At 42.9% G+C, this 25,318-nt stretch overlaps 1 protein-coding gene across 2 annotated transcripts; it reads right to left on the bottom strand.

The window, feature by feature from the left end:
* Nucleotides 1-1,918: 1,918 nt before the first annotated feature.
* Nucleotides 1,919-24,566, bottom strand: pip4k2aa (phosphatidylinositol-5-phosphate 4-kinase, type II, alpha a). 2 transcript variants are annotated; one of them, XM_031583586.2, is made up of 11 exons: nucleotides 23,512-24,565; nucleotides 14,597-14,694; nucleotides 14,232-14,328; nucleotides 11,659-11,811; nucleotides 10,680-10,826; nucleotides 10,512-10,550; nucleotides 6,201-6,314; nucleotides 5,364-5,604; nucleotides 4,827-4,930; nucleotides 2,885-2,931; nucleotides 1,919-2,367 (listed from the first exon to the last, which is right to left on the bottom strand). In XM_031583586.2, exons 1-11 carry the CDS (start codon nucleotides 23,656-23,658, stop codon nucleotides 2,211-2,213), a joined length of 1,344 nt encoding a protein of 447 aa, XP_031439446.1. In that variant the 5' UTR covers nucleotides 23,659-24,565; the 3' UTR covers nucleotides 1,919-2,210. The 2 variants fall into 2 exon arrangements, with proteins under 2 accessions (XP_031439446.1, XP_012688716.1); XM_012833262.3 differs by having other exon boundaries at nucleotides 2,224-2,931; nucleotides 23,512-24,566.
* Nucleotides 24,567-25,318: the final 752 nt, after the last annotated feature.

Here is a 25,318-nt window from a genome sequence, read left to right as displayed (position 1 = left end):
GTATTAAGCTATTTTCCATCAATGTTTACACTTTTCAAAGTCACACAAAACGTATATAACTGCGGCATTCATACATATGCAAAAAAACGTAAATGATAAAAGTACAATGTATAATTATAAGCTTCTCTGTTTTAACCACATGGATGCAAAAGGGAGAAGTAGGCCTGATGTTTTTGAACAACGAGAAAGATTATCAAGAAAGATGATCTGGACATTACTATTAAATCATACCTGGTTTACCACAGTGAATCAACAGCAAACAGACCGAGAGGGACAGTTTTCAATCATTCCTCTTTTTCAGGAATTGCTCCTCATGAAAAACTGCCAATCAAAGCGGCCAGGCTCTCATTTTTCGAGAACCATACTTTAAATGTTAAATTTGATGAGGATATCTCCCTTCCAGTGCTTGAAAATAATCCCAAATCCAATGAAATCCCAGTAGTCCGTTTAAAAAGATGTAGCACGTATAATACTTAGAGGAACAAATGTGCTTATGAAGTGGGCTATTACCGGGAAACAATGTATGTACTGCACGTTACACACTTAATCAAAATGGGCATATTTTCGGTCCATAACAGCGTGTACATGTCTTGATGTCTTTCGAGGAGATGGCCACCAACGGTTTTGAAAGCCGGAGGGATAATGCTGTTATTTGCCAAAATCGATTTCACACATCGAAGACATCCACAAATAAGGATGAAAGAAAACTGGATAATATCCATGCCACCCTCATATTAGAAAATAATATTTGACCTTAGAAAGAAAAATATTACAAAATACAAAATTAAATAATTTTGAGTAAAAAGGCACACTTTTTGCACAGTGTGTACACTGAAAACAGTATAAAGCAGTTTTGGACTTTTTCAAACATTATATTATGGGGAGGAAAACAGTATTAGAATGTAAAACAATACATTTTAGGACCCAACCACATATAATGCAGAAAATAAAAGCCTTATGCAACATGCACTTTTACAGTACTTACAGTACAGTAAGCATTGTACAATTTCAGAGACAATCTTCATTTATGAGACCACTTTAACGCAGCACTGCAGCATTTTCTTTTTAAATAGTCACAATAGCAGTTTCTGAATAAAAAGCAATGAAAAAATATATGTGCATATAATCTGTAACTCTAACCTAATCTAACGCTTGAGGCTTTCCACAAAGACAAGATGTGAGGAGTTACTTTAGAATGCACATTACCTGCTTCTATCACTCTGCCATATACGTCATCCTTTTATTTCCCTTGTATATGAAGCCGACTGGTGGGATAAAATGCATTTCATTTGGTTCTCTTCGTAATGTGCAAAATATACAAAATATTCCATTTCTTGTCAATTGAAAACTGCCAATCCAACACATTTGAGGGACAAAACGTCAATATAATCACACATACAAACATTCAATGGGGGAAAAAAAATATATAAAAAAGGCTAGAACACACAAACACACACAGAAGAAGAAGAAAAAAAAAAAAACGGTCATCAATTGGCAAATGAAAATTCACAACAGAGCACCCCATTTGAAGAGCCCCTTCTTTCCAAATCCCCCCTCCCCATCTTAAAACACTGACATGTCACACTAAGTTGTGTGTACTGTTAATATGACAGAGGTAAAGTATGGTTATCCTTTCATCTACACAGAGCTTACTCCTCACCCGAGAACAACTAATGGTGGCCTGCATTCAATAGAAATATTGTTGCAACAATTAACAGAATAAACAGCCATTTCTTAAAAAAAAAAAAAAGGAAAAAGTGCAACAATTTGTTTAAGGTGCAGATGGCAAATATAGGTCAATCTCTCATGTAACAGACTCAAGGATGCAGACTGTGCAGTGATTAGATGCCTCTTGCTCCACCTTTCTTTCTCATTCATCCCGTTCCCCTCAACACACCACAGCGCCCCCCCCCCCCCCCCCCCCCCCCCCCCTGCCCCCCCCTCGAAACACTGTAAGATAAACGCAAGGAGCTCCTGCAAGCCATGCATTAAAATAAGACATTGTCCAGTGAAGGCCTCATTCTTGGCTTTTTTTTCTCTCTCTCCGTCCAGGAACGTCATCACAGCCCTGATGTGGGGAGGTGGGAGGCTCCGGTCAGGGATGGGCAGAGGGCGAGTGGGCAGGAGGTGCCTCATGGCCAGATCTTGGGTGCTGGGTCTCACTGGGTGCCGGGTGTCTTAAGCCAACAGGAGCAGAGATGACTGTCTAGTCAAGCCTGTGTAGGAGAGGCGAGCGCTGTAGAGGGCCAGCTGCTGGCTCTGAATGGAAGACCAGGTCGCGGGGATCCTGTGGGGGAGCGTGGTACACGCAGCCAGTCAGAATGTGCTGCTTCCTGCTGGGGGTCGGGGTGCACTTCTTGTCCACTCCTGTGTGGATGTTGGTTTTATTATTTTCTTTTTATATATATATATATATATATATATATTTTTTTTTTTGTACGATATTTTGTATTTTGTATTAAATACACTGCCCCTCTCCCTTCCCTGAACCTCCAACAAGGCAGGCAAAACAAAAACAACAACAAAAAAGGACACATTAGAACAACGCAGTCACAGACATGCATTACGAAGCCATAAAAAGCCATAATTTCCCACCCCCAACTGTCTCAACTTGTACACAAGTTCTCCTTTGTCACGCTCATGGTCCCATTAAAACCAAAAACAAACGGAAGAAAAACTAAACAAAACACAGAAACAAAAACAAACAAACAGTAAAATGTAAACGAATGGTGGTTTGTAGCTGCAGAATGGAGCTCCATGTGGCCGAGCTGTGGAGCGTGAGGGGGGGGGCGGGAGGCTTCTGGTGTGTCCCTCAACCCCTCCAGGGAGGCTTCATGGCAAGCAGCCCAGCTAGGCCAGGATGGTGGTGATGAAGTCATACAACCTTTTGGAGTACTGTTCCGGGTTCACCGTGGAAATCTCCGCCCCTGCCTGCAGAAATGGGAGGGGTGTTTTAGGCTAGGTTCTAATGGCACAATGCAGTTCTTTAAGGGCTTCATTGTCCTTTCATGTGCACACAGTAATGCTGGTCACACATATAGATTCAGACCCCTTCAACCTTCTGTTATGTTGTAGCGTTTACACTATAATCATCAGTCATCAGTCTACACTAATTACCCCATAATGAAAAAGCTAAAACAGGATTATAGAATTTTTTGCAAATGTATTAAAAAGGAAAAACTGAAATATCTGACTAACTGACATTAGTATTCAGACCTTTTGATATGACACTTAACATTTAGCTCAGGTGCCTCCCAGGTGCCTCTTGATCATCTTTGAGATGCTTCTACACCTTGAGTCCACTTTGAAGTAAATTCAATTGATAGGACATGATTTGTACAGGGACATACCTGTCTGTATACGGTCTCACAGGTGACAATGCACATCAGAGCAAAAACCAAGCCACGAGGTTGAAGGACCTGCCTGCAGAGTTCAGAGACAGGATCGTGTCGAGGCACAGCTCTGGGAAAGGCTACACATTTTTTTTTCTCCCACATTGAAGCTTCCCAAGAGCACAGTGGCCTCCATAATTCTTAAAGGGAAAAAGTTTGGAAAACCCAGAACTCTTCCTAGAGCTGGCCGCCTGGCCAAACTGAGCGATGACAATAAATAAGAGAGGTGACCAAGAGCCGGGTGATCTTCTGTATGGAGATGGGAGAAACTTCCAGAAAGCCAACCATCACTGCAACACCTAAGAACCTAAAGGACTGTCAGAAACAAGATTATCTGGTCTAATGAAACCCAGATTGAACTGTTTGGCCCTCAATTGGAGGCCCAATGGAGGAAACCAGGCACCACTCATCACCTGCCCAAGACCATCCCAACAGTGAAGCATGGAGGTGGTATCATCATGCTGTGGGGAAGTTTCTCAGGGGCAGGGACTGGGCGACTGGTCAGGGTTGAGGAGAAAGCTGAATGGCGCAAAGAACAGAGATATCCTCAATGAAACCTGGTCCAGAGTGCTCAGGACCTCAGATTGACCCGAAGGTTCACCATCCAACAGGACAATGACTCTAAGAGCACATCAAAGACAACACAGGAGTGGCTTAGAGACAACTCAGTGAATGCCTTTGAGTGGCCCACCCACAGCCCTTACTTGACGGACCCCATCCAACCTGACAGAGCATGAGAGGATCTGCAGAGAGTGCAGAGCTTGTCACATCATACCTAAGGAGACTTGAGGCTGTAATCGCTGCCAAAGGTGCTTCAACTAAGTACTGAGTAAAAGGTCTGAATAATTATGTCAACTTTTTCCTTTTTAATACATTTGAAAATGTTCTAAAATCCTGATTTCGCTTTGTCATTACGTGACAAAGCATACATCACGCACGCGCACATTTAAGCACATACAGTCAAAACTGGTGCATGGTTTCAAACATGCAAAAAAGGCCATCTTTAAATTGTCAAAATCCATAATTCTGTAAAAGTTGAAAATTCATAAGCATGTGTCTTTTCCCCGGGAACTTCTGAACTATGAGAGCTTAGCACTTCGTTTAGGCAAGCATGCATACGTGATTACAGAATGTCTCAGCCAACATGAAAATACTGTTTGGGCGAAGCCATGTGGTGGAGTATTAACGTCCTTTAAACCACTGAAACAATTACACCGCTAACCTACCTATTCTTTAATAGAATTCTTTAAACCTTTCCATAAATATAATAATTTTCATAAGGCAATGTATCGTTCAATTTATCATGGGAAAAATGACATTTCAGCAGTGGAGCCATCATATGCACCTTACCAGCGTGGACGGTGTACACTGTTATACCTCTTTTGCATAACCCACACGAGGTCAAATCGGTCTGTAATTAAGGCAAATACTCACTCCATGTTTAACGGTCTTGGCAGCATGGGCTGCTTTCTTCTTGGCGTCGTAATGTGTCAGAATGTCAATCACAGCCATGAAGTACACCTCTTTCCTCGGGGCAGCTGTTAGGAGGGGGAAAAGGGCTTTCAATACATTTTCTATGGAGAAATGCATCTCTCTGCAAGGGGTGAGGGGAAGTGAATAGTTTTGACCATTGCATTTAAAAAAAGAAAATGGAACTCCGTAACATTAATACACTATAATAATAGTATACAGTATACACACACACACACTCACATATTATGTGACTGAAATCAACATATGTTTAAAATAGAACCACTAAATCACTATAAAAATACAGAATCTTAGAAATACTTCCATTTACATTACTGTAGTTTACGCCTTTAAGTCACTACAGGGGGAGATATCCCAAACTCTTGCTTTACTTTGAGAACACAGGAACACAAAAACATGAAGGTGTGTATGTGCGTGTGTGTGTGTGTGTGTGTGTGTGTGTGTGTGTGTGTGCGTCTCTGTGTCTGTCTGTCCACTCACCGTCAAGACTCTTGATGCCGTAGACGTCGATGGTGGGGTCGAACTCCCCAGGTGAGAAGGGCTTGTTGCTGTCCAGCGTGTTGCTGGGGCTGTCCGGGGGGGTGCCCACGCCTCCTCCGTCACTCTCGCCCTCGTCGTCGCCCTCGTTGTCCTCGCTCTCCACGTCCTCCAGCTCAGCCCGCTCCACATCGTGGATGCCCACCAGCAGGCTGTAGTCCATCAGCTTCAGCTGGGCCAGGAACTATAGAGGACGGAGGAGGCCAGGCACACACATTGGTAATTCAAATCCAAATTCAAAGTGCTTTACAAAGGAGCAGATACAAGTTCAAAAGGGTCTACTGTGGAGTCTATGTTTTCATTGCATGTTTGTGGTTTCATAGCATGTTAATTGAATCACATTTATCTAAAGTTCACATTAAATATTCAAATATTTACTAAATCTGTTCCGTTCCAATACATGTATTCATTTAGTTGCTGACTAGTGTTTCCTCTTACATGTCTTGCTACTGTTTTGGATTATTTCTGAAATCAAATTTGCTCTGGCGGAACAATATAAATAGACTTGTTGACTAATCTATCGCCTGAGGCAAGTCTCAACAAAGGAAAACACACGCCAATGGGTAATAGTATACTTCAGTTCCACTCCGAGCTGCCTGTCTGAAAGAATAATTATGCAATCCCTCCGACTGGATGACTTGCCAAAACCACAAGCCACAACAACTTGGGTATTTGTGTAGTTTCACTAATGGTTATCAGATCACCGTGTCAAAAAACAAACAAACAAACAAAAAGACACACACACACACACACAAAACAATAGGAAAACCTTCCATTCACCTCAACATCTTTCCTTAGCTTCTCTCGGAAGAGCTTCTTGTTGTCCTCATCAACATAGATCTTTTGCCTATCGTTAATGAAGTCATTGTCTTTGTAAGTGGGAAGCTCCTTGGCCTGATGATAAACAGAATAGAAAAGATAGAAATAGAAAAGAGAAAAAAAACAAGAGATGATGTTAGATGTTGCACTTGTACAGCAAAGCATCCTCTTGAGGACGTGACAATAAATCTGAACAAAGTAAAAGTAAGGACAAAGATAGGACCTGTTGTGGCCTCATGCCCTGATATGGACACATGTAACCCTGTAATGCCAGCGACCCCACTGGCCAGTCAGTGTACTCTCTGCATGCAGTACCTCTGGTTCACCACAGAAAGTGCTGCTGCACCATCTGAGAGAGGCCTGCACCTAGAGCGGTCATTACCATGCAGGAAGATAGGAGGAAGGAACTACTAAATGCGGTGGATAAATTAAGAACGTAATGATAGTGAAGATGACACCTTTTATATTTAGGGTGATCTAACACACCAAATCACTATATACACGCACAAACACACACACACACGCAAATTTGCAGTTGTCACCAGACATAACTACCTCATACAGACATACTCACACACACAGACTGACAAACTGACTCACACAGACGGCAACCCAGCCCCCTGCACCATGTCACAATCATATGTCTGGTCATAGGACAGCAAACCAAGTGATTCAGATATGCCTTCAACTGTGCCTTTAAAAAGTACCATATATGGTTGTCCAATTCACTTCCTGAAGATCTAACCACATGCAAGGTTTCAGGGTCAAAACTTCTCTACCTCAGCAGGCTGGACTACTGACGTGCTATAGCGTGACTGGTTCAATCAGGCATGTTATGATGAGCTGGACAAGAGAGTTAATCCCAACATGGGAAGGGTAGTCTACACAGTGAATGATGACGGGCAAAGGAAACATTTATCTATGAGACAGTATGAGAATATTTTACCTTTCTTTGCAGCTATTCATCAAAACCTAATCTGTTTTGGTTCCTGGAGACAGTATATAAATAGAAAGCATGGATTTTATTTTTTGAGAGACATCAAACCGTAGCAACTACTTCTGAAAAAAAGAAAGGCTAATTAAACTGCAACCCCTATGATCTATTCACAAAGGCCTCTTCACTTTTGAAAGCAGAGGAAGTGAGAAATCAATGCTGGATGTAGGTCATCAAAAGTGCCTAATTCCTATTCCCCATCCCCCACCCCCCACCTGACAGCAGACAACAGCCTGCACAGCTGATCTCCTTCCCATTCAGATGGAGAGGTGAGTTTGTCTCTGAAAGCACAGCAAGAAAACAACCATACCAAACCACACGCTTTTATTAAAATTGAGGTTCTACAATCAACCTACTGGTAGGAAGTCAAAGTCCACACACTCAAGGTCTGGATAGATGTTACAATAGAACCAACAAGTGGCAGCCTTCATATTTGCCAAGACACATCCAATCAAATGGGCTTTTTTTTTTTTCAATATTAAAACATACAATACAATTCATACTCCTGACATGAACTTCATATTCTTGACAGTTTTAACCTCGGAGACAGAAACAATTTGTAATGCATCTTCAGGTAAGAATGCTGGCTAAGGAGATCAGGAAGTAGACGAGATCAAGATGGTTCAGGGAGGTAAGTTAAATAAGCTCCGGAGTTAGTTTGCACCATATTCTTACACTTGTTTTCTGCAAATCCGAGGTAGGTATTTACAACCAGACCAACTAATCCTCCAGGCACTATTAATAGTGCTATTAATAGTGCAACCTGGTATATCACATCTTCCAAGTCCTGGTTTTAGAACTTGTGACCTTTACTTAAGAGCATTGGCTTAAATTATATATCCAACCTCTCAGATAAAAAAAACAAGATCACGGACCTAACGGCTCTAGGACTCCTGTTCTTTAAGCCATTTTCTCAACAATCCCTAAGCTTTGTGCCCGAGATGAGAACATCCAGTAAGGAGTATTTTAAGCCATGACACGTTTCCTAAGAACAAAGGCCAATCCGCAATCTGTGATGTGTAGTCTGACAGTGGCGCAGCATGTGTGTGAAGAACACAGCGTCTGAGGCGAGGAGAGGTACTATTTAAGCACCACGGAGTGCCGAATGTCTGTCTGACTTTGACACTGAACAAGACAGCCAGCTGGTGCTGCCTAGCATGGCTAGCCATAGAAGACAAAAATAGATACAGTAATGTCAACAAATAGGAGCCTCTGAGGAACAGACTCTCTGAGGGGAAAACGTAAACATGTAATATAGATCATCTAAAAAAACAATGTGAGGCAAACTTGATTGTCATCATGTTTGTTGAGACGTACGTGCATTTAGGTTTCAAAGCAAGAGTGTCCAGTAGATGCACTAGCCGGCAGAGAGAAAGAACCAGAAGTGAGATGGTGATTCTACGCGTGCACGCAGTCAATGTAAATCACTGTTTACCTTATTCACCATCAAATACATCACAATACAATCGAAAACATTTTGTTGACACTCCAGGACACAAGATTAATGACATTGTGGATATGAATGGGCTTGCATAATCACCATAAAGCACACATACGGGAGAATGTGCCCCTAATAAGCATGCAGAACCTGCACGCTTCATAAAATTACAAAATGGAAGAGCACAGGGGACACTATGTTTCTGTTTAAACTGAAAAAGAGGAACTGCGTGAAGGCACTTAATAAGTGTTACTGCGGGACTGTGGCCAATCAAACGTTTCTATACATTAATGCGGCTCGCCCCTTTTTGTATGTGCATCAGGTTGTGGAGAGGACGGACACAGGCTCGAGAGCGGCTGTGAGTGTGAGCGAGGGAGGGACTGAAGCGCTGCGTGCTTTGATCTCCTCTGCTATAGCGGTGCTTTTGGGGGGGGGGGGGGGGGGGGGAAGGAGTTTCCGTGGGCCGTGCCCTTGCTCTCAGGGAAGGGCAGAGATTAGGTAGCGCTCATGTGTGGTGGAATAAGGGGATTAAACACAGGAGCCTGTGCACCTCGCGGAACCTTTGACCGCTCACAGGCTGACCGCAGGGCCGAGCTCAACCGCTTCAGAGAAATGTAGCTAGGCAGGCGGGACAGGCCGAGTGGGAATTTCAGGCTCCCTCTCAACAGAGCCTTTCCAATATGAATCTCTTTATATGCATATGTGAAAAATACAAATATGAAGTATTATGACTGCTACTGTGCAAGCAGTAACAACTGAAAAGCTAAGGTAGGGAAGTACCATTCAAGTCATTAACAGCACTGTTTTTATTCCTATTTTATGGCTCATAACACAAAAGTAGAATTATATCCAGCTTACCATGTAAGCGCTGGGTCCTATTTTAGAGCTTCACGTACGGGGCTAGACACAAAAACTCAGTCACCCAAAACCACCACCACCACAGGAATACTAAAAGACCTTGAATCGTTCCTTCAGTGTAATCTTTTGGAACGTTTACCATTTATGTCACTGAGCTACGCTAGCGTGAGTTGCTGAAAAGCTAAATTCAGACTGCTGGGGCCTTTCGGTGCAACATTCCACTGTTTTCACTTCACACACACTTAAGCTCCCCCATGTCCCAGCGTGGAAAGTTCAGGCCCCCCCAGGGCAACAGACACGTCCTTGCTACAGGAACACTCCCACCACAAATGACTCTATTAAAGATGGGTAATAGAGACATCAGCCAGAGAAAGACTGTTCATGCGAAGAATGTAAAGTGTGCGTGCACCATGAAATGTGCATAATGCTACATTGCCTGGCACAAAAAAAAAATATCCTGAACAGATGAATTCCCAGCCCCCATCATACTCACAAATGCAGCCAGGAAGCCATCAACACCATGAAAATACATTATATGCCCCGGCGAGTCTAGATTTATGCTAGCTAGCATACTTAAGGACTAGACATATAAGGATTGATGGTGTTGTGCTTTAGAAATGACAACCAAGACTAAAATGATTCTGCAATTAAAAAAAAAAAAAAAAACCTGAAGGCAGAAAAGTGTTGAATAATTAAATCAACTAAATACATTGTGCTGACATGAAAAAAAAAAAAAAATCTGGAAACTATTTTCCCCAGGGATACACGTGAGGAGATAAAGAAAATCTTGTGGCACACCTTCAAGGCAGAGATCTGTCTAGCACTATGACGTTGGTCTTGGCCTCACCGGATTTCCCACACATACATTTACAAAGGCATTCTTAGACCAGTACTGACTGGTTCGACCACAAACGACATCAGTGCACTAAAAGCATTTTCGCAGTGTGATTAGTGTTAGGCGGTGGGTTAGAATTACAGTTACCTTCTCCTTGTCACTTGCCTCCCTGGCAACAGTGGAGCCCTGTGAAACAAAATAAAGCATTTAAAAAGGTGATGGAGGCTTCCATTACATGCTCATCAGTTATCGGGTGTTGACACACAGCAGTTAACATTGAAACAGGGCCTGGCTCAGGGTCACTCCGAGGCTCACCTTCAGGTCGTACTTCTTATACACAGACAGCCTGTGGCTGAAGACGTTGCGAGTGACAATCATGTAGGTCTCGTCCCCGTCGACCGTAAGGCGGTACATTCCCAGGAACTGGGGGAGAAGTGTGCTGCCGTGACACTCCACTATGAACTGCGTGGAAGAGAGAGGGGAATAAAAACACACACTCACCCCAAAAACCCAAACACCTCATCCACTCATGGAAATGTCTTATGGACTCGGGAGTCATTAATGGACCATCAGATAGCTATTGCTGGCTGACGGGAACAGCAACTACCCACAGGGGGTGACCAGGGGGTAAAAGCTTTTCAACGTGGGCATCAATCCAGTGCAGGCAATGCCAGTCTACCCTCCTGGTGAGAGAAGGGGTGTTTGGGCCAGTTGGGTTTACTTCTTGGATTTCTGCAGATGTTTTAATCAGCAACAGCTTGGAGCACAGAGTAAGCACACAATAAATCAGCTCTCGCTCCCCCTGGGATTTAAAGGCACGGGCTCAGTGCTGCCAGCATTCTACTCTACTTGTCGAGTTACTTGACCATCGTGTAAACAGATGCGGGTTCTCTCAGCGGTGGGCGAGATTAAGGTGGTCAAGGAATTTTCCACATTTTCAACCTCACCCGTCAAAACTGTAGCATATGGATAACAGTGAACAGATAAACACAGAGATCTTATCATTTGAATTTATGAGCGATAATCACAAAACTTGTTGATTCGAAATGGTTTACTTCTACAATTATGTATGCTCAAGAAAAAAAAAAGAAGTATATATATACTATATCCTCTAATTTTTTTTATATTGCAAGTTAACTGCACTCTCATAATAAACGACATCCTCATTTTAAAATACAGTGACCCATTTAAAGTAAATGTCTCCTCAATTTAACCACGCCTCGCTAATCCATACAGGCTACACTTTCTGGCTTTCTAAACCCTGTAGTCTGCACCTGGGGATGGCAGCCTGTACCTGGTGGTACTTCTTTAGGATGTTGTGCATCTCGGCCACGTCCTCGCTGGTGATGGTCTTGACGACGTACCTCTTGTCGTAAGAGGTATGGAAGCGGGCGCCGCTGCGGCCCTGAGCATCGCTCGTCAGGGGTGCGCTGCGCGTCAGAGAGTTCTGAGGAAACACCGGTGAGAACATTAACATCTCGCAATCTGAGTCAGCAGAGGTGGGTGGATCCACATTCAGTTCAGCGGTTGAATTTGGTGTAAAGCATATGGTTTTCTTAGATGGCACAATGCTAGACAGGTATACAGTGGGAGGTATTTCGTGGGTTTAGAGCAAAAATGTACCAAACCATTTTGTGAACTTTTACTTGTAAACTAGTGACTTGAAATGTCTGCACATTCTCTCACCAGTTGCTTGGGACAGTTCTTTAGGTCAAAAGTCTGTGACTTCATTTCAGAAAAATACACGCAACAATTCTCAGACCGCTCGAAATGACAGCTCATTTTAATTACCACCATGTGTCAAATACTGAAACAGACTGGTCTGATGTCTCTGAGGGATATTGTTAGTGTGTGTCCCAGTTTTTGAGCAGCCTGAGCGCGGAGAAGCAGACATGACAAAGTTGAGAAGACCGCAGGCCTGGTCTGCTCTGCTGGAGAGGGTGAGTGGCAGACACAGCTGCCGAGGTCCACACACACACACACCACACACACACACACACACACACACACACACACACACACACACACACACACACACACACACACACACACACACACACACACACACACACACACACACACACACACACACACACACACACACACACACACACACACACACCTCAAACTCTCCCTCTCTCGCTGGTTTTCCATTTTAACAAAAGGCAGCTGGCACTGACTGGAGCCAAAGGCATGCCTGTTTTCCGTCGCTGGTATTGCATGTGTCCTGAGCAGAAGCTGAGGCAGAGGGCTAAAGAGATGAGGCCTGGCCCAGGGCTGGTCACCAGCGGCAGCAGCATGGTGTCTTTCCTCCCCAGCAGGAAGTGTGAATACAGATGAGCTCTGGAGAGTTATGAGACAGGACTTTGGCAAAGCTCTCGGGCTGAGCGGGGTTCACCAAAAGCAAAGTACCTCAACGTGCCTGGGATGAACCTACGGTATGCAAGCAACAAGCACTACGGTGGCCCTGAGAGCTCAAATGCAAATAGACAAAACACAAGCAAATTAAGAAAGCATCTTCATCAATCTGACAACTCATGTGCAGGATTTAAGAAAACGCACTGAAAATTCAACACAGTGCGTTTTTACAGAAACACTACCATACAGCACTGTTCTAAAGAGAAGTTGCAATTTCTTTTTACAGAATTCCACATAGTTTACTTGGTTTTGTGAATTGCCAAATAGTTTAGAATAAAGTTTAAAATGTTTGATCTATTTCAGTTTAATACATAAACCAACAGTGCACACATAATTTAAGACAATAATAAGGTGTCTGTTTTTGCTGTCTCCTGCATTCCCATTCTGACAGTGGGGTTCACAATGCCACTGCATCTTCCCACCCAGCTGAAGCCGGGTCCCCAGCCAGAGAGAGAGAGAGAGACAGCCGTTTGACTTCAAATGAGGTCAGGCCACCAGCTAATCCTCTGGCCAACAGTTGACGGAATCCCAGGAGCTCTGCGCCGGGTCACACAAGCAACTGAGCTCCAAAATGAAAGAGAGAGAGAGAGAGAGAGAGAGAGAAATAAAGAAAGAGCAAGAGGGGCAGAGAGAAAGAAAGAAAGAAAGAAAGAAAGAAAGAAAGAAAGAAAGAGAGTGAGTGAGTGAGTGAGTGAGTGAGAGAAAGAGAGAGAGAGAAAGAGAGAGAGAGAAAGAGAGAGAGAGAGAGAGAGAGCAACAGGGGTTGTGTCCGGGACGTCAGCCTCTCTGAGCGGATAATTGCAGACATAGCTTGGGATAATGGCACGATGCCCACCACCGTAGCAAGGAAAGGAGACGAGCTGCGAGCGAAGCGGGCACCCACGCTCTTGGTTTATTAGTTCTTGCGAGGGGCAATCTTTTCTCATAAGCTTTTATTGGAGGTGTTAAAAAAAAGCCCTGCCTAAAGCATATTGCCATTGACTGCCATTATTTTTTCCTTGAGGAGGCGTTTTTTGCTTCTTCTTCTTTTTTTTTTTTTTTTACCCAGTCCCACTGTGTCTTGGTCCAGGCCCCACAGGATCAATGAATGTGAGAAACACGGGGGGAAATTAAGAGTTGCAGTTGCTGTTAAGGCTGCCTATGCTACCTATGCTACCTATGTAGGTGGAGAGGTTGTCAGAGGACTGATGTGGACTTATGGCATCATTATGTAAGATAATGGGGCATATTACCACAACACACCAAGTATTTAATGATTAAATTGCCACTCGTTAATCATGGTCTACACTCACACAAATGAGCCAGGGTTTCTGGTTTTCTGTGTAAAACATTCATGCAAAAAACATACTACCGTCACTCTATCCTTGGCATAGACCAAATATTGCCCCAATGACCTCTTGACCCTAGCTACCGTCTCCCTTTTCATGGTGTGCTTGTGTTTGTGTTTACCTGGAAATCTTGGTCATCGATGCCAAACCGCTCTCTCAGGTTACGAAACACCAGCGGACAATACTCCTTAAATTTAAAATGGCTTGGCATGTTCTCTCTGCAAAGAAAGAACACACACATCACCCTCTTCCAAAAGCAGAAAATAAATAAAAAACATTACTGAAATACTGTAAATATATATTGTTCTGTAATATCTATTCAATGGCACAATTAAAAGGGTTTAGTTTCCACATAGTGATGTATATTTTAAGTGACTGCGGGTCAGGAGTCCTATTGGTCTCAAATATGACCTGTACAGTCCATGACCTGCAGTCTACCCATTCAGCATTAGCCTTGTGCTTTGCCATACATATACAAGCTCTTACTTGTTGAATAGGTGGTTGTCCACTTTAATCTTGGAGTAGGCCTTGAAGTCATCAGGCATGAGCATGATGGGGATCTGGATGTGGCTCAACTCATTGATCTGTGAGGGACACAACAGAACAGAAACAATCCGTCACAAGGAATTCCCTAAGTCATAAGACGTCACTAAATTAAATGCAACGCTTTGGGATGTGACACTGTGGGATCTGTGAACACAAACAAAAGTGGAGGCATCACCTCAAACGACCGCGAGGGCGACCTTAACAATCGACTTGGGTACGATTCACTGTTTATTTATACCATTAACCCGTCTGGTTATTGTTACTATTCAGAACTGGCAGATCTTCTTGTCCTTTCGGAGTGTTTTATACACACATACACACACACACACACACACACACACACACACACACACACACACACACACACACACACACACACACACACACACTGTTGCCCTGCGCCATGCGGGGTCCAGACTGGCGAGAGCTCCGGTGCTCTTGGTGCCCTGGTGTGTCAGTCTCGGAGCGACGCCTCGGAACACAAAGCACTGCTTGATCGGGCGAGAGACAAGGACGAGCGACAGGGAGTCAAGGACTTGGAGCCGAGACAATGCCTTGACGCATCGCACACAACTACCGCTCTCAGGTCCAAAAACGCCCCATTCAGATGCCTGTGCTCGTTTAAAAGCCTGAAACAGTCTGACATAAACAGCAAGAAAAGGTCGTCAAGCTCATAAATAAATGTGATTATTCAGTGTTATTAGTTTTTAGGTTCACTGTAACACCATTCATATGACTTCAGGGATAAAGGGTTTCTTGAACCAGTAATGTCATTAAATTGTGGTGAGTTATCTTAGCAAATATGTAGCTGAAACAAAAAAAATACTCTGTTAAACTGGTGATTTGGTGCTTGTTGTCATTACAAAATCAGGCTACAATAAAAATTAAAACATGTAATAACTTCTTTCTTGCTCTTTTCGCATGTGCGGCGAGAGGCAACATCTCAAGGTGCGACCATGACCCTATAGGCTATACACAATGGAAACTATCTTACCAGGCAATCCTTTACACACAGCTTGAAGTTTTGGACAGTGGTAAAGACACAAGATAAGTTTTTAAAAGTGGAAAAAAAAAAAAACATGCCATTTAACAGGGAGCGTAAAGTAACTACTCATCAAACCACCATGACACAACCTTAGAGCGAGTAGAGAGCTAGGGCCCTTGTTTTATTCTGGCATAGTCCCAACCAGAAGGAATCTGAGGGGGAAAAAAAACTCCTCAGAACCAATGCAAGTAGAGTTTCAACAGCAGACAGAATTCTTATTTCCTCAGTCACGGGAAATCTAATAACGCCTAATTTTTCTCTCCTCGCTACCCCTGACTTTCAGCACTGGGGGTCTTCATCACGTTACTCGACGCACAGTCTACAAGACTGCCATGACAATGGGGCTTGGCCTATTATATGCATGAAATGGCTCATTCCTACATTTTACCTGGGCTGCTACCTGGACCAGAGTTCACATTTAGAAACTGGTTAGATAGGCATTTACGAAACTGATTAACACTTTGACGCCTGAACAGATTGACACTTGAAAAACAATGTATTGCCAATTTCACTTGCAAGAAACAAGAACTTTTCTACATTCTTGTGACCACAAAGTCCATTCAGGCCAACATTTCAATTCTGGCTTTAAAAAAAAAAACTAGAATACTTCCTTGGTCTATAATTTATGGATTAGCATCCGATTATCTTGTATCATAAAATCTCAGCGTTGAAAATGTCTCATCTTTAAAGTTTGACAGTCTACAGCCAAGATCAATACATTCAAGATTGGTAGGTGCATCATCAGTGTGCACAATGTCACAGTTAAAAATTGGTAACAGGCCATTTCATCAACAAACAAAGTCTAGAGAAGTTCAACAAGTCCTATGTTAGGGGCAATACAAATGTATGCAGGCTCAGGGAGAGCAGGTCTGCTCTGGTCACTGATATCACATTTGAGTCCAACAGGTCTGCCACTTTTAAGTCTCATCACTTGATGCATGAATATGGCCAGATCCCGTCTGATGTTTACCTGAAGTGGGAAACATCAAAACCTCCTTGAAAACGCCAGGTTTCTGAGAGGAAGAAACAACTAACACAGATATCTCCCAGCAAGGCTGTTCCTCCACAGCAGACAAAATATAAACCACTCTATTTTTAAGTCATCCAAACTTTCCCCCCAAACCGATTAGCTTAGGATTTATTAACGAGACTTTTTTTCTCCCTGTCTCAGCCCGCTACGACATCCAAGATGAAGGTTACATTGTGTGTTCTGGGGGAATAGGTACATGATTGATGTGATAGTTCTGGAGCCTAAAGCCTCTGACAACCTTACATGGAACAGTCGTAAATCACTGACCATGGAAATTACAACCAGCCACACACACTGTTTTCATTACAAAAGAAAAGAGAGAAAAGGGAAAATAAAAACTTTTGCAGGAAGTCTTCACCTAGAAAAACAAAAGGGTTTACTCGAATGTGACGAAGCAAAGCACTCCTGCTGAATCTGCACTAATACTTGGCCTACACTGCTTCTGACCTTCTCATCAACATCGATGCTTGACGCACTGAATGTACAACGATCATATACGATGCATAGGCTCAGAAGAGAACCTAACCACCTGAACTCGGTTCCTCTCTCTGTGAGGTAGAGACTACAGTCGGCTGAGCAGTGCTGGGGCTGCATGTTTGAAGCCGCCTGCTACGACATGTGCGAGCTCGGTGAAGAATGAGGAACGGCGTTTCCTGGAGGTCGAGGGCCCGTCGGCTGATATCAGAGGAGTCTTGGTTCAGACAGATTGGATCCAGCAGCTGAGTACAACACACAGTAAGCTCCAATGCTCACAGTTCTATTGGTATATTCGTGTTCCGATAAAACTAGTGATGCATCAAAGAAAAGCCTTACTTCAAAAAACACTGCTAGCTAGGGCTGAACGATTAATTGCATTTGCGATTAAATCGCGATATGGTTAAACGTGATTTTCTAACCGCAACGTCCGCGATTACAACGTGGTCTAAAAAAAAAAAAAAAAAAAAAAAAAATATATATATATATTTTATATATACATATTTTTTTTTTTTTTTTTAAGCTGGTAAATCTTGCACACAGTGTTTAAAAAGTGCATGCCTAGTGTTTATACTTACAATGACTTTGTTTAAATTACTTAAATGCACAGTGGCAAAGCCACCGATTTGTTGTTCTTGTTTCTGTAATGAGCAGTTAAATAAAAATGTAAAATGTGGGAAAGAATATTTTACACTAAATGTATCTAATATTGTGTTGGTCATATTTAAATCATTCATTACGTTTTGTTGGGGAAAAAAAGAGTATAAAAAAAAATCGCATATTAAATCGCAATCGCAATATTTTGGTAAAAAATCGCAATTAGATTATTTTCCCAAATCGTTCAGCCCTACTGCTAGCTGCCCCTTATTCATTTGTATCAAGTGACAAGATGTACAAATGGGCAGGGTGTACATTCATAATGTATTCTCCAACCTCAGAGACACTTTAACCATCCTTTGGCTTTTTATGTGAAATAACTTGTTCGACGTGCATTTAGGCCACATGTATTTGTCTCATTTTCAGTCACACTTAAGGACTGAGAACGATCGTCTCAATCATGACCAACTGTAGCAGAAATTAGACAACATAATGATGTGAAATTCTGATTCTTATCTCTTGACTGATCTTCACGCAGTTGTGCATGTCTGACATTTCTTGCGCTAAGCTGTTTTTTGACAGCTGCTCAGTTGCTGTCATTTTTCTTTATAAAAAGGCCAGCTAAATGAATATGCATGTCGGAAATACACAGTAGAATGAGCCACAACACTATCTCTATCTTGGTCTCTACATTCAACTACTTCTCAGCAAAAGCTTGCATACACCTAATCTTCCATTACAAAAACATCAAGTTACCACACCACCTCCAAAAATACATTTCACCACTTTTGATAAGACACAAGCACCATGACTTGACCACCTTAGACTGTCAATTTGAAACATTTTAACTGATGTCATATATGTGTAATGGCTGGAGAGAAGAAGAAGACAAAAAACACTAATTGTTTTTCAAGATTTCACAGAAGATGACACCAATCGAGACAGTTGCCTATGCTGCATATTGCATTTCCAGACTTTTCCAGAGGTTTTATTCAGCATTTCCAATGACAATCATCGTTTCAAGCAAAATTGCGGTCAAGAGCAGGGCAGGTGAGTCTTTGCAAAACACTTGAGACATTAAACCACTGAAGTATATTAGATCACCATACAAGTACTGATGACATTCCACAAGCTCTCATGGGCAAATTGCATTCTTCAAATGACTATTTATGCATCCTTTGTTATTAAATCATATTTCCAAATAGACTATGCGCGACCTAAATAATGATGATCCCGATTTTTTTAAAGAGGTTGCCCTGCTACACTTAGTGAGTGTGAGAGTGTGTAGCATGCGTGTGTGTATGTGAGAGTGTGTAGCATGCGTGTGTGTATGTGAGAGTGTGTAGCGTGAGAGTGTGTAGCATGCGTGTGTGTAAGTGAGAGTGTGTAGCATGCGTGTGTGTATGTGAGAGTGGGTAGCGTAAGAGTGTGTAGCATGCGTGCGTGTATGTGAGAGTGGGTAGCGTGAGAGTGTGTAGCATGCGTGTGTGTAAGTGAGAGTGTGTAGCGTGAGAGTGTGTAGCATGCGTGTGTGTAAGTGAGAGTGTGTAGCATGCGTGTGTGTGTAAGTGAGAGTGTGTAGCATGCGTGTGTGTATGTGAGAGTGGGTAGCGTAAGAGTGTGTAGCATGCGTGCGTGTATGTGAGAGTGGGTAGCGTGAGAGTGTGTAGCATGCGTGTGTGTAAGTGAGAGTGTGTAGCGTGAGAGTGTGTAGCATGCGTGTGTGTAAGTGAGAGTGTGTAGCATGCGTGTGTGTAAGTGAGAGTGTGTAGCATGCGTGTGTGTAAGTGAGAGTGTGTAGCATGCATGTGTGTAAGTGAGAGTGTGTAGCATGCGTGTGTGTGTAAGTGAGAGTGTGTAGCATGCGTGTGTGTGTGTGAGAGTGGGTAGCGTGAGAGTGTGTAGCATGCGTGTGTGTATGTGAGAGTGGGTAGCGTGAGAGTGTGTAGCATGCGTGTGTGTAAGTGAGAGTGTGTAGCATGCGTGTGTGTAAGTGAGAGTGTGTAGCGTGAGAGTGTGTAGCATGCGTGTGTGTAGGTGAGAGTGTGTAGCATGCGTGTGTGTAAGTGAGAGTGTGTAGCATGCGTGTGTGTAAGTGAGAGTGTGTAGCATGCGTGTGTGTAAGTGAGAGTGTGTAGCATGCGTGTGTGTAAGTGAGAGTGTGTAGCATGCGCGTGTGTGTAAGTGAGACAGTGTGTAGCATGTGTGTGTATGCTGGGGGATCAAATAAATCAAACGTTCTGGCACATTTTCAGCAACTGTTGCACACTCAGCACTTATCTCTCTTCAGTTGCCTCTCAGTCCAAGTTTCACATCACCACTTCCTGTTTGTCTCCATGGCAGCAGGCTAAGGTTTTCCGCTTCAAACCGAACATGCTTGCCCTCCACCAGGACAGGAAGACACAGCAGAAGAAGGTGCTCATCCTGCCCACAAGCACCTTCAGCAAATCATCTCTAATCTGACTACATTAAACTCAACCAATCATTTAACTCAACGTAGTGGAAATTCGCAAGGCAAAGTGGGCTGTCGAGTCTCATCTGTCACTGAAACATAACTAATCAAGTTTAAAACCGATTTGAAGAAGTAGGCCCATGTCAATTCTTTCTATTGCTATTTAGAGATAGAAATGAAAGAAGCTGCGATGAAATCGGTTGCTAAAAGACCCATTCCATTGTTGGGAGGTACCTATAGCCCTTGACCTACGGCTGAGGCAAGCTGCACAATGTTTACAGTGAGTGACCTTCAAGGGGATCTCTTAAACAATGTAATCTGATATGCACAAACAGTGCAGGCTACTTTAGGTATACCCTGTGTCAAAAGCATAACATCACCGTCTAACTATGAGTTTCCTTTCCATGACTTTGTCTAACTTGACAGGATCGGTACAAGATCATCAAAACAGATGACACATACAAGCAGTCTCAAACACTGCCACACAGAAAAGACAGAAGTGACCTCTTTCTCATTTTAGTTTCCTCTCATGATTACTTCCAACACCATGTGTAAAGATGTCTGACATTTTCATACAAAACCTATGACCTCGTACAGGCTATAGTATACACATCCATTCTTTTTTTGGGTCACTACAACCAAACATTACATCCAAAAAGCCACATCTCTCAGTACTAGACAGCAAAAAAATATCGTAAGGTTGTTTGGTCAGTGACCTCTGAAGATGGTCCTATGACCAACCTTTCATCCGAAAGCCTTCTGCAGATCTTTTAGCAGCCAAAGAAATCTCAAGAGCACCTGGGAGCATCTGTTTTTCTACATGTATGAGAGGAGCTGAACCAAAGAAGCTTAGCGCAAGTTAGTTCAGCGATAACTCTATTGAACATGTGCAGCTCAGCGGTGGCCCAATAAGCTCAACAGAAGGGAAGTGACTGTGTGCTTATCAGTCCTCCAGATCTCAGATAAATAAGGGATTCAAAACCAAACTTGAGAACGTTGCAGTGTCAAGCGATGCAAATCTCACCTGTTAAACTCACATCATGTTATGTGTCAAAATGTATTTCAGTGATAGTTCAATGGTTTCATTAGGCTACTTTCAGTTAGTTTTTAATTATTTATAAGAATAGCCAACTTCTGATCATTGCCAGGATATCTCGCCATTCTGTTATTTTGTGTGCATTCACCTATTGCCATATATTAGCTTTTAGTTCTTTGCTATTTATAGAGACTTCTTATGCAACACAGAAACAGAAACAGAAACAGACAGAGCTATTTTGAATCAGAGGGAGATTGTAGGAATTTCAAAGGATGAGGCAAAGATGTAATGAAGAAAAAAAGAAAGAAAGAAAGAAAGAAAGGAAGGAAGGAACAGGAAAGGAAAAAGATAGAAGGAAAACACAGTTAAAAGCTAACACAATCAGTACCAATTCTTGCGAGTTAGGAAACTGCACAGACAAAGTAACATTAGCCTCTTCCTGATAATGACCAGTTAATTTCATTAAGCTTCGAAATAAACCATGAAATAACATCTCTGTCAGATTGACTGATGCTTGACAAAAACAACTGACGGCCACCGAATATTAAACCACTATGCGCCAAAAGCACACAGCAATCATCATTCTGCTTTCACACTCATGAAATTCATCCAGGGACCTCGCCTTGAGTGGTCAAGCGTTGGCACACTCAATCTAACAGCGTGAGTTCACTGAGAGCCAACAGCTGCGTGCATGATTCATAAGCACCAGTGCTGCATGCACCAAGTGGTGCGCCACAAACCCCAGTCACCCGAGGCTTTGTTCCCTACAGGAGGGATGCTGGAAGGTGCAATAAATCTCTACTGTTTGACCAGAGCCACATTTCACTGACCGCTTGAAGAAAAAACAAAGATTTCAACCAATGGCATTAATGGGTCCCTACTGTTAGGGCTCGGCTGGAAGAATGCGGCAGCGTGGCAAGGCTCCAGAAAGTGGCAGTCAATGAGTTTAATTGATGGGGACCCTTCAAAAGATAAGGAAGGGTTTGTTCTCAGGCCTCTAAGGCATTCGAGGCAGCGCATTCTTTGCCTCCCCCTCGGTCCATTCCTTCAGTGTGGGACACCCAGGCCGGATAGTCCTCTGACAGCCACTGTAACCTGGGACACAGAGTGTTTGGCTGCCATGTTGTGGAGAACAGTTTTCTGCAAGTCCTAAAGAGCTAGTCATAGACTGTGAAGTTTCAGCCAAGGCCACCTCCTACATTTTCCAACAGACAGATCTTAAGCGCAACTCAAGAGCACGGCCAAGACAAACAGCTAACTTAGGTCACTGGACTTCACCAATGCACAAAGGGTTTGCTAAAACAGTGTCGAGAAACAGGCGTCAAACAATGGCAGACAAATCAATTTGCTCATTTGGGGCAGCCTTAACAACGATGACAGGACCAAATAAACAGGTATGACACCACTATTGTTAGTTGGAATTGTAAAAGATGCTGCAATAGGTGATGAGAAGATGGCATGCACAGGGTCCATCTTGGGGAAGCCTTTGCTTCAAGGAAAGACAAAGAATGTTGAGCAACTCCTCTGCTGCTGCAGTCCACCCACAGGCCAAGCACAGTAGTGACTTATGTTCTGCAGGTGGTCCAGCAGCCTTGACACAGAGAGCTGCTGTGCAAAAAAAAGCTGCAGGCTCACCAATAAGCTCAGAAACTAACCATTATGTATGTTTATCATTCAACATGCATAATGGATGAGAGCAGTTTTCTGATGACAGTAATTATAAACAAGGTCCTTGCCAAGAGATAATGGAGAACAGCAGTGATGGCACACAAGGGGAGTTAACCTGAACAGAGACACTTGCATACCACAAGACACGACTTTACTCCTCTTGCACAAAACAGGAAGTTCAAGGGCCACAACCATTTAAAAATATTTACCTGCATGAAGCTGGTGTTAGATCTCTAATTCGTGACACTTCGGACACATCAACATGAAAGGCTTTTCTAATTTATTTCAGATGCAACAATATTTCTGGCTAATCAAGAATGCCTCAAACTGGCTTTTTCCACACTATGCAGGAAAACATTCATTGTGAACAGACCATTTACAGAGCTTGCTGTGGACATCTACTGATCAAAACCTGAGAAAGTTCGCATCTATAGCTTTCCATATATAAATCTGCCATCAAATTCGTGATACTGCAACTTGAAAGATAATTTCATCCTTTTATGAAAGCAAGAACGATACTTTAAAAAGAAGAGACTGATTGAAGGCTACTCACCGAATGGTTGACACCCCACATAAGAACGCTCAGCAAAGGGTCGCTGGCACGGAACAGCTTCACTTTCTGGGCCACGAAATGTTTCTTTTTAGTTTTAGTTTTGCTCGCGAAAGATGCAGCAATGCTGCCAGCCGTGGCCATCGACATGTTTGCTATAATAACTGACTCACTATAACAGTGAAAACTCGTTACAAAGCAGGCTGTCGGAGTCCTGACTGCCTCTCAGTTCAGTGACATTTACGTCTGGCTAGCTGGCTAACATAGCTTGCAAACTTATGCTATCTAGCTAACGTAAGTACACACTAGTACACACTAGCCACCAGTAACCCCCAGCTAGCAATGTCCACTCTAAGCCTGAAACGGTAACTATCAACCAACCTTAGGAGGAGCAAACAGACGGGGGAAAAGCTATCCAATTATGTAATATTAATAGAATTCACTGACCAACTTGATGTGTTAATCGCTATCTCGCTAGTGCAACACTTCCCTCATCATCAGCCTCCCCTTCCTTCCCCTCGATTCCCCAGCTGTGGCCAGACCAACCCCTTCAGTAACTTAGCTAGGATATATCAGTTACCACAAGACTAGCAACATCCCAAAAATACTATGCTCTTCCTACCTGTCTCACCACAATGATGACAATGTCAAGAAGCCTTAACATTAGATTCGATTCAGTGTCCCGACAAATACGTCCAATTTCAGAGCCTACAATTCTAGCAATCCAACTCCCAGACTACAGATGGTCCAGCCCGGCTGAACTCAGTCACTGCGGCGCTCCCCTAGTGGCATGCTAGCCATCGAGCCCAGTTGCCAAGCCAGACAGCCAAGAAATAACTACCCTGGGGTTATGCGAGGAATAGTGCTTCTCTTTCAACCCAAGCCTCCAGAATCTTCTAAGGACGGCGAGATATTGCGTCTTAGTCAATACACCAAGAGACAAAAAGAGACCAGTCGTGCAGAATAGCTGTGCGCTGGTGTTAGCTCAGCTCCAGCATTTCCGGCTGGGCTCATTGCGCTGACTGACAGCTCGAGGTGGGAGGAGGCCGGGGCGGCGTTCCCTCGCAGTCAGTCACATTCATTCTTCATCTGTTTCTCGTTATATCCGGAGCGGTAGGCCTACGCAGTCTCTGGTTGGGTAAAAATGTGTCAATGAAAATGTACGGCGTTGATTTCAAAGTTTTAAAACTCTCAACAGATCAACAGGGTATACATATTCTTTTAAAATACTGCAGAGTCAAATCATCGGCGCATTCCAAAATATTAGTAATGTATTTGGCATAGTATGTTTGCCTGCTTGTGAAAACAAGTATCATATATTTGTTTATATTCATGTTAACTTTATTCGCCGTATTGATGACGTCGATTTAATGAGTCAAGTCTTGGAGCATTTCTTGCTATAGCCTATTTCAAGTAAACTACACTACACAAGAATGGCTTTGTCACTGCCTTTCGTTCCATTATGAATAGAATTTGCATACACTTTTGTGTATCTGTACATGCAAATCGCTGCATGCAAAATAGCCTACCCACAAATGTCTGTCAACAGTTATGTGACAAGTTGTAATATGACAGCTTGACCCGTTGTAAATCTCTTCTATGACGAGTTAATTGAAAATGGTATTGCAAGGCAGTGATGTTCATTAAATTGAAATCCTCACTTCAATTGTCTCCATACTTGAGTCTCGAAATGCTCACTATTTGTAGGCCATAGCCTAATTCTCAAAGGTAAAAGACAATATTATGCATGGTAGTCTCGCACTATTTCACTTGCATAACTAGGATAAAATTGCCATAAGAAAATCACGTG

Source organism: Clupea harengus, chromosome 17, assembly GCF_900700415.2.
Source record: "Clupea harengus chromosome 17, Ch_v2.0.2, whole genome shotgun sequence".
Classification (NCBI taxonomy): domain Eukaryota; kingdom Metazoa; phylum Chordata; class Actinopteri; order Clupeiformes; family Clupeidae; genus Clupea; species Clupea harengus.
The sequence above is the reverse complement of the archived record's forward strand: the minus strand, read 5'-3'. Positions and strand labels throughout refer to the sequence as shown.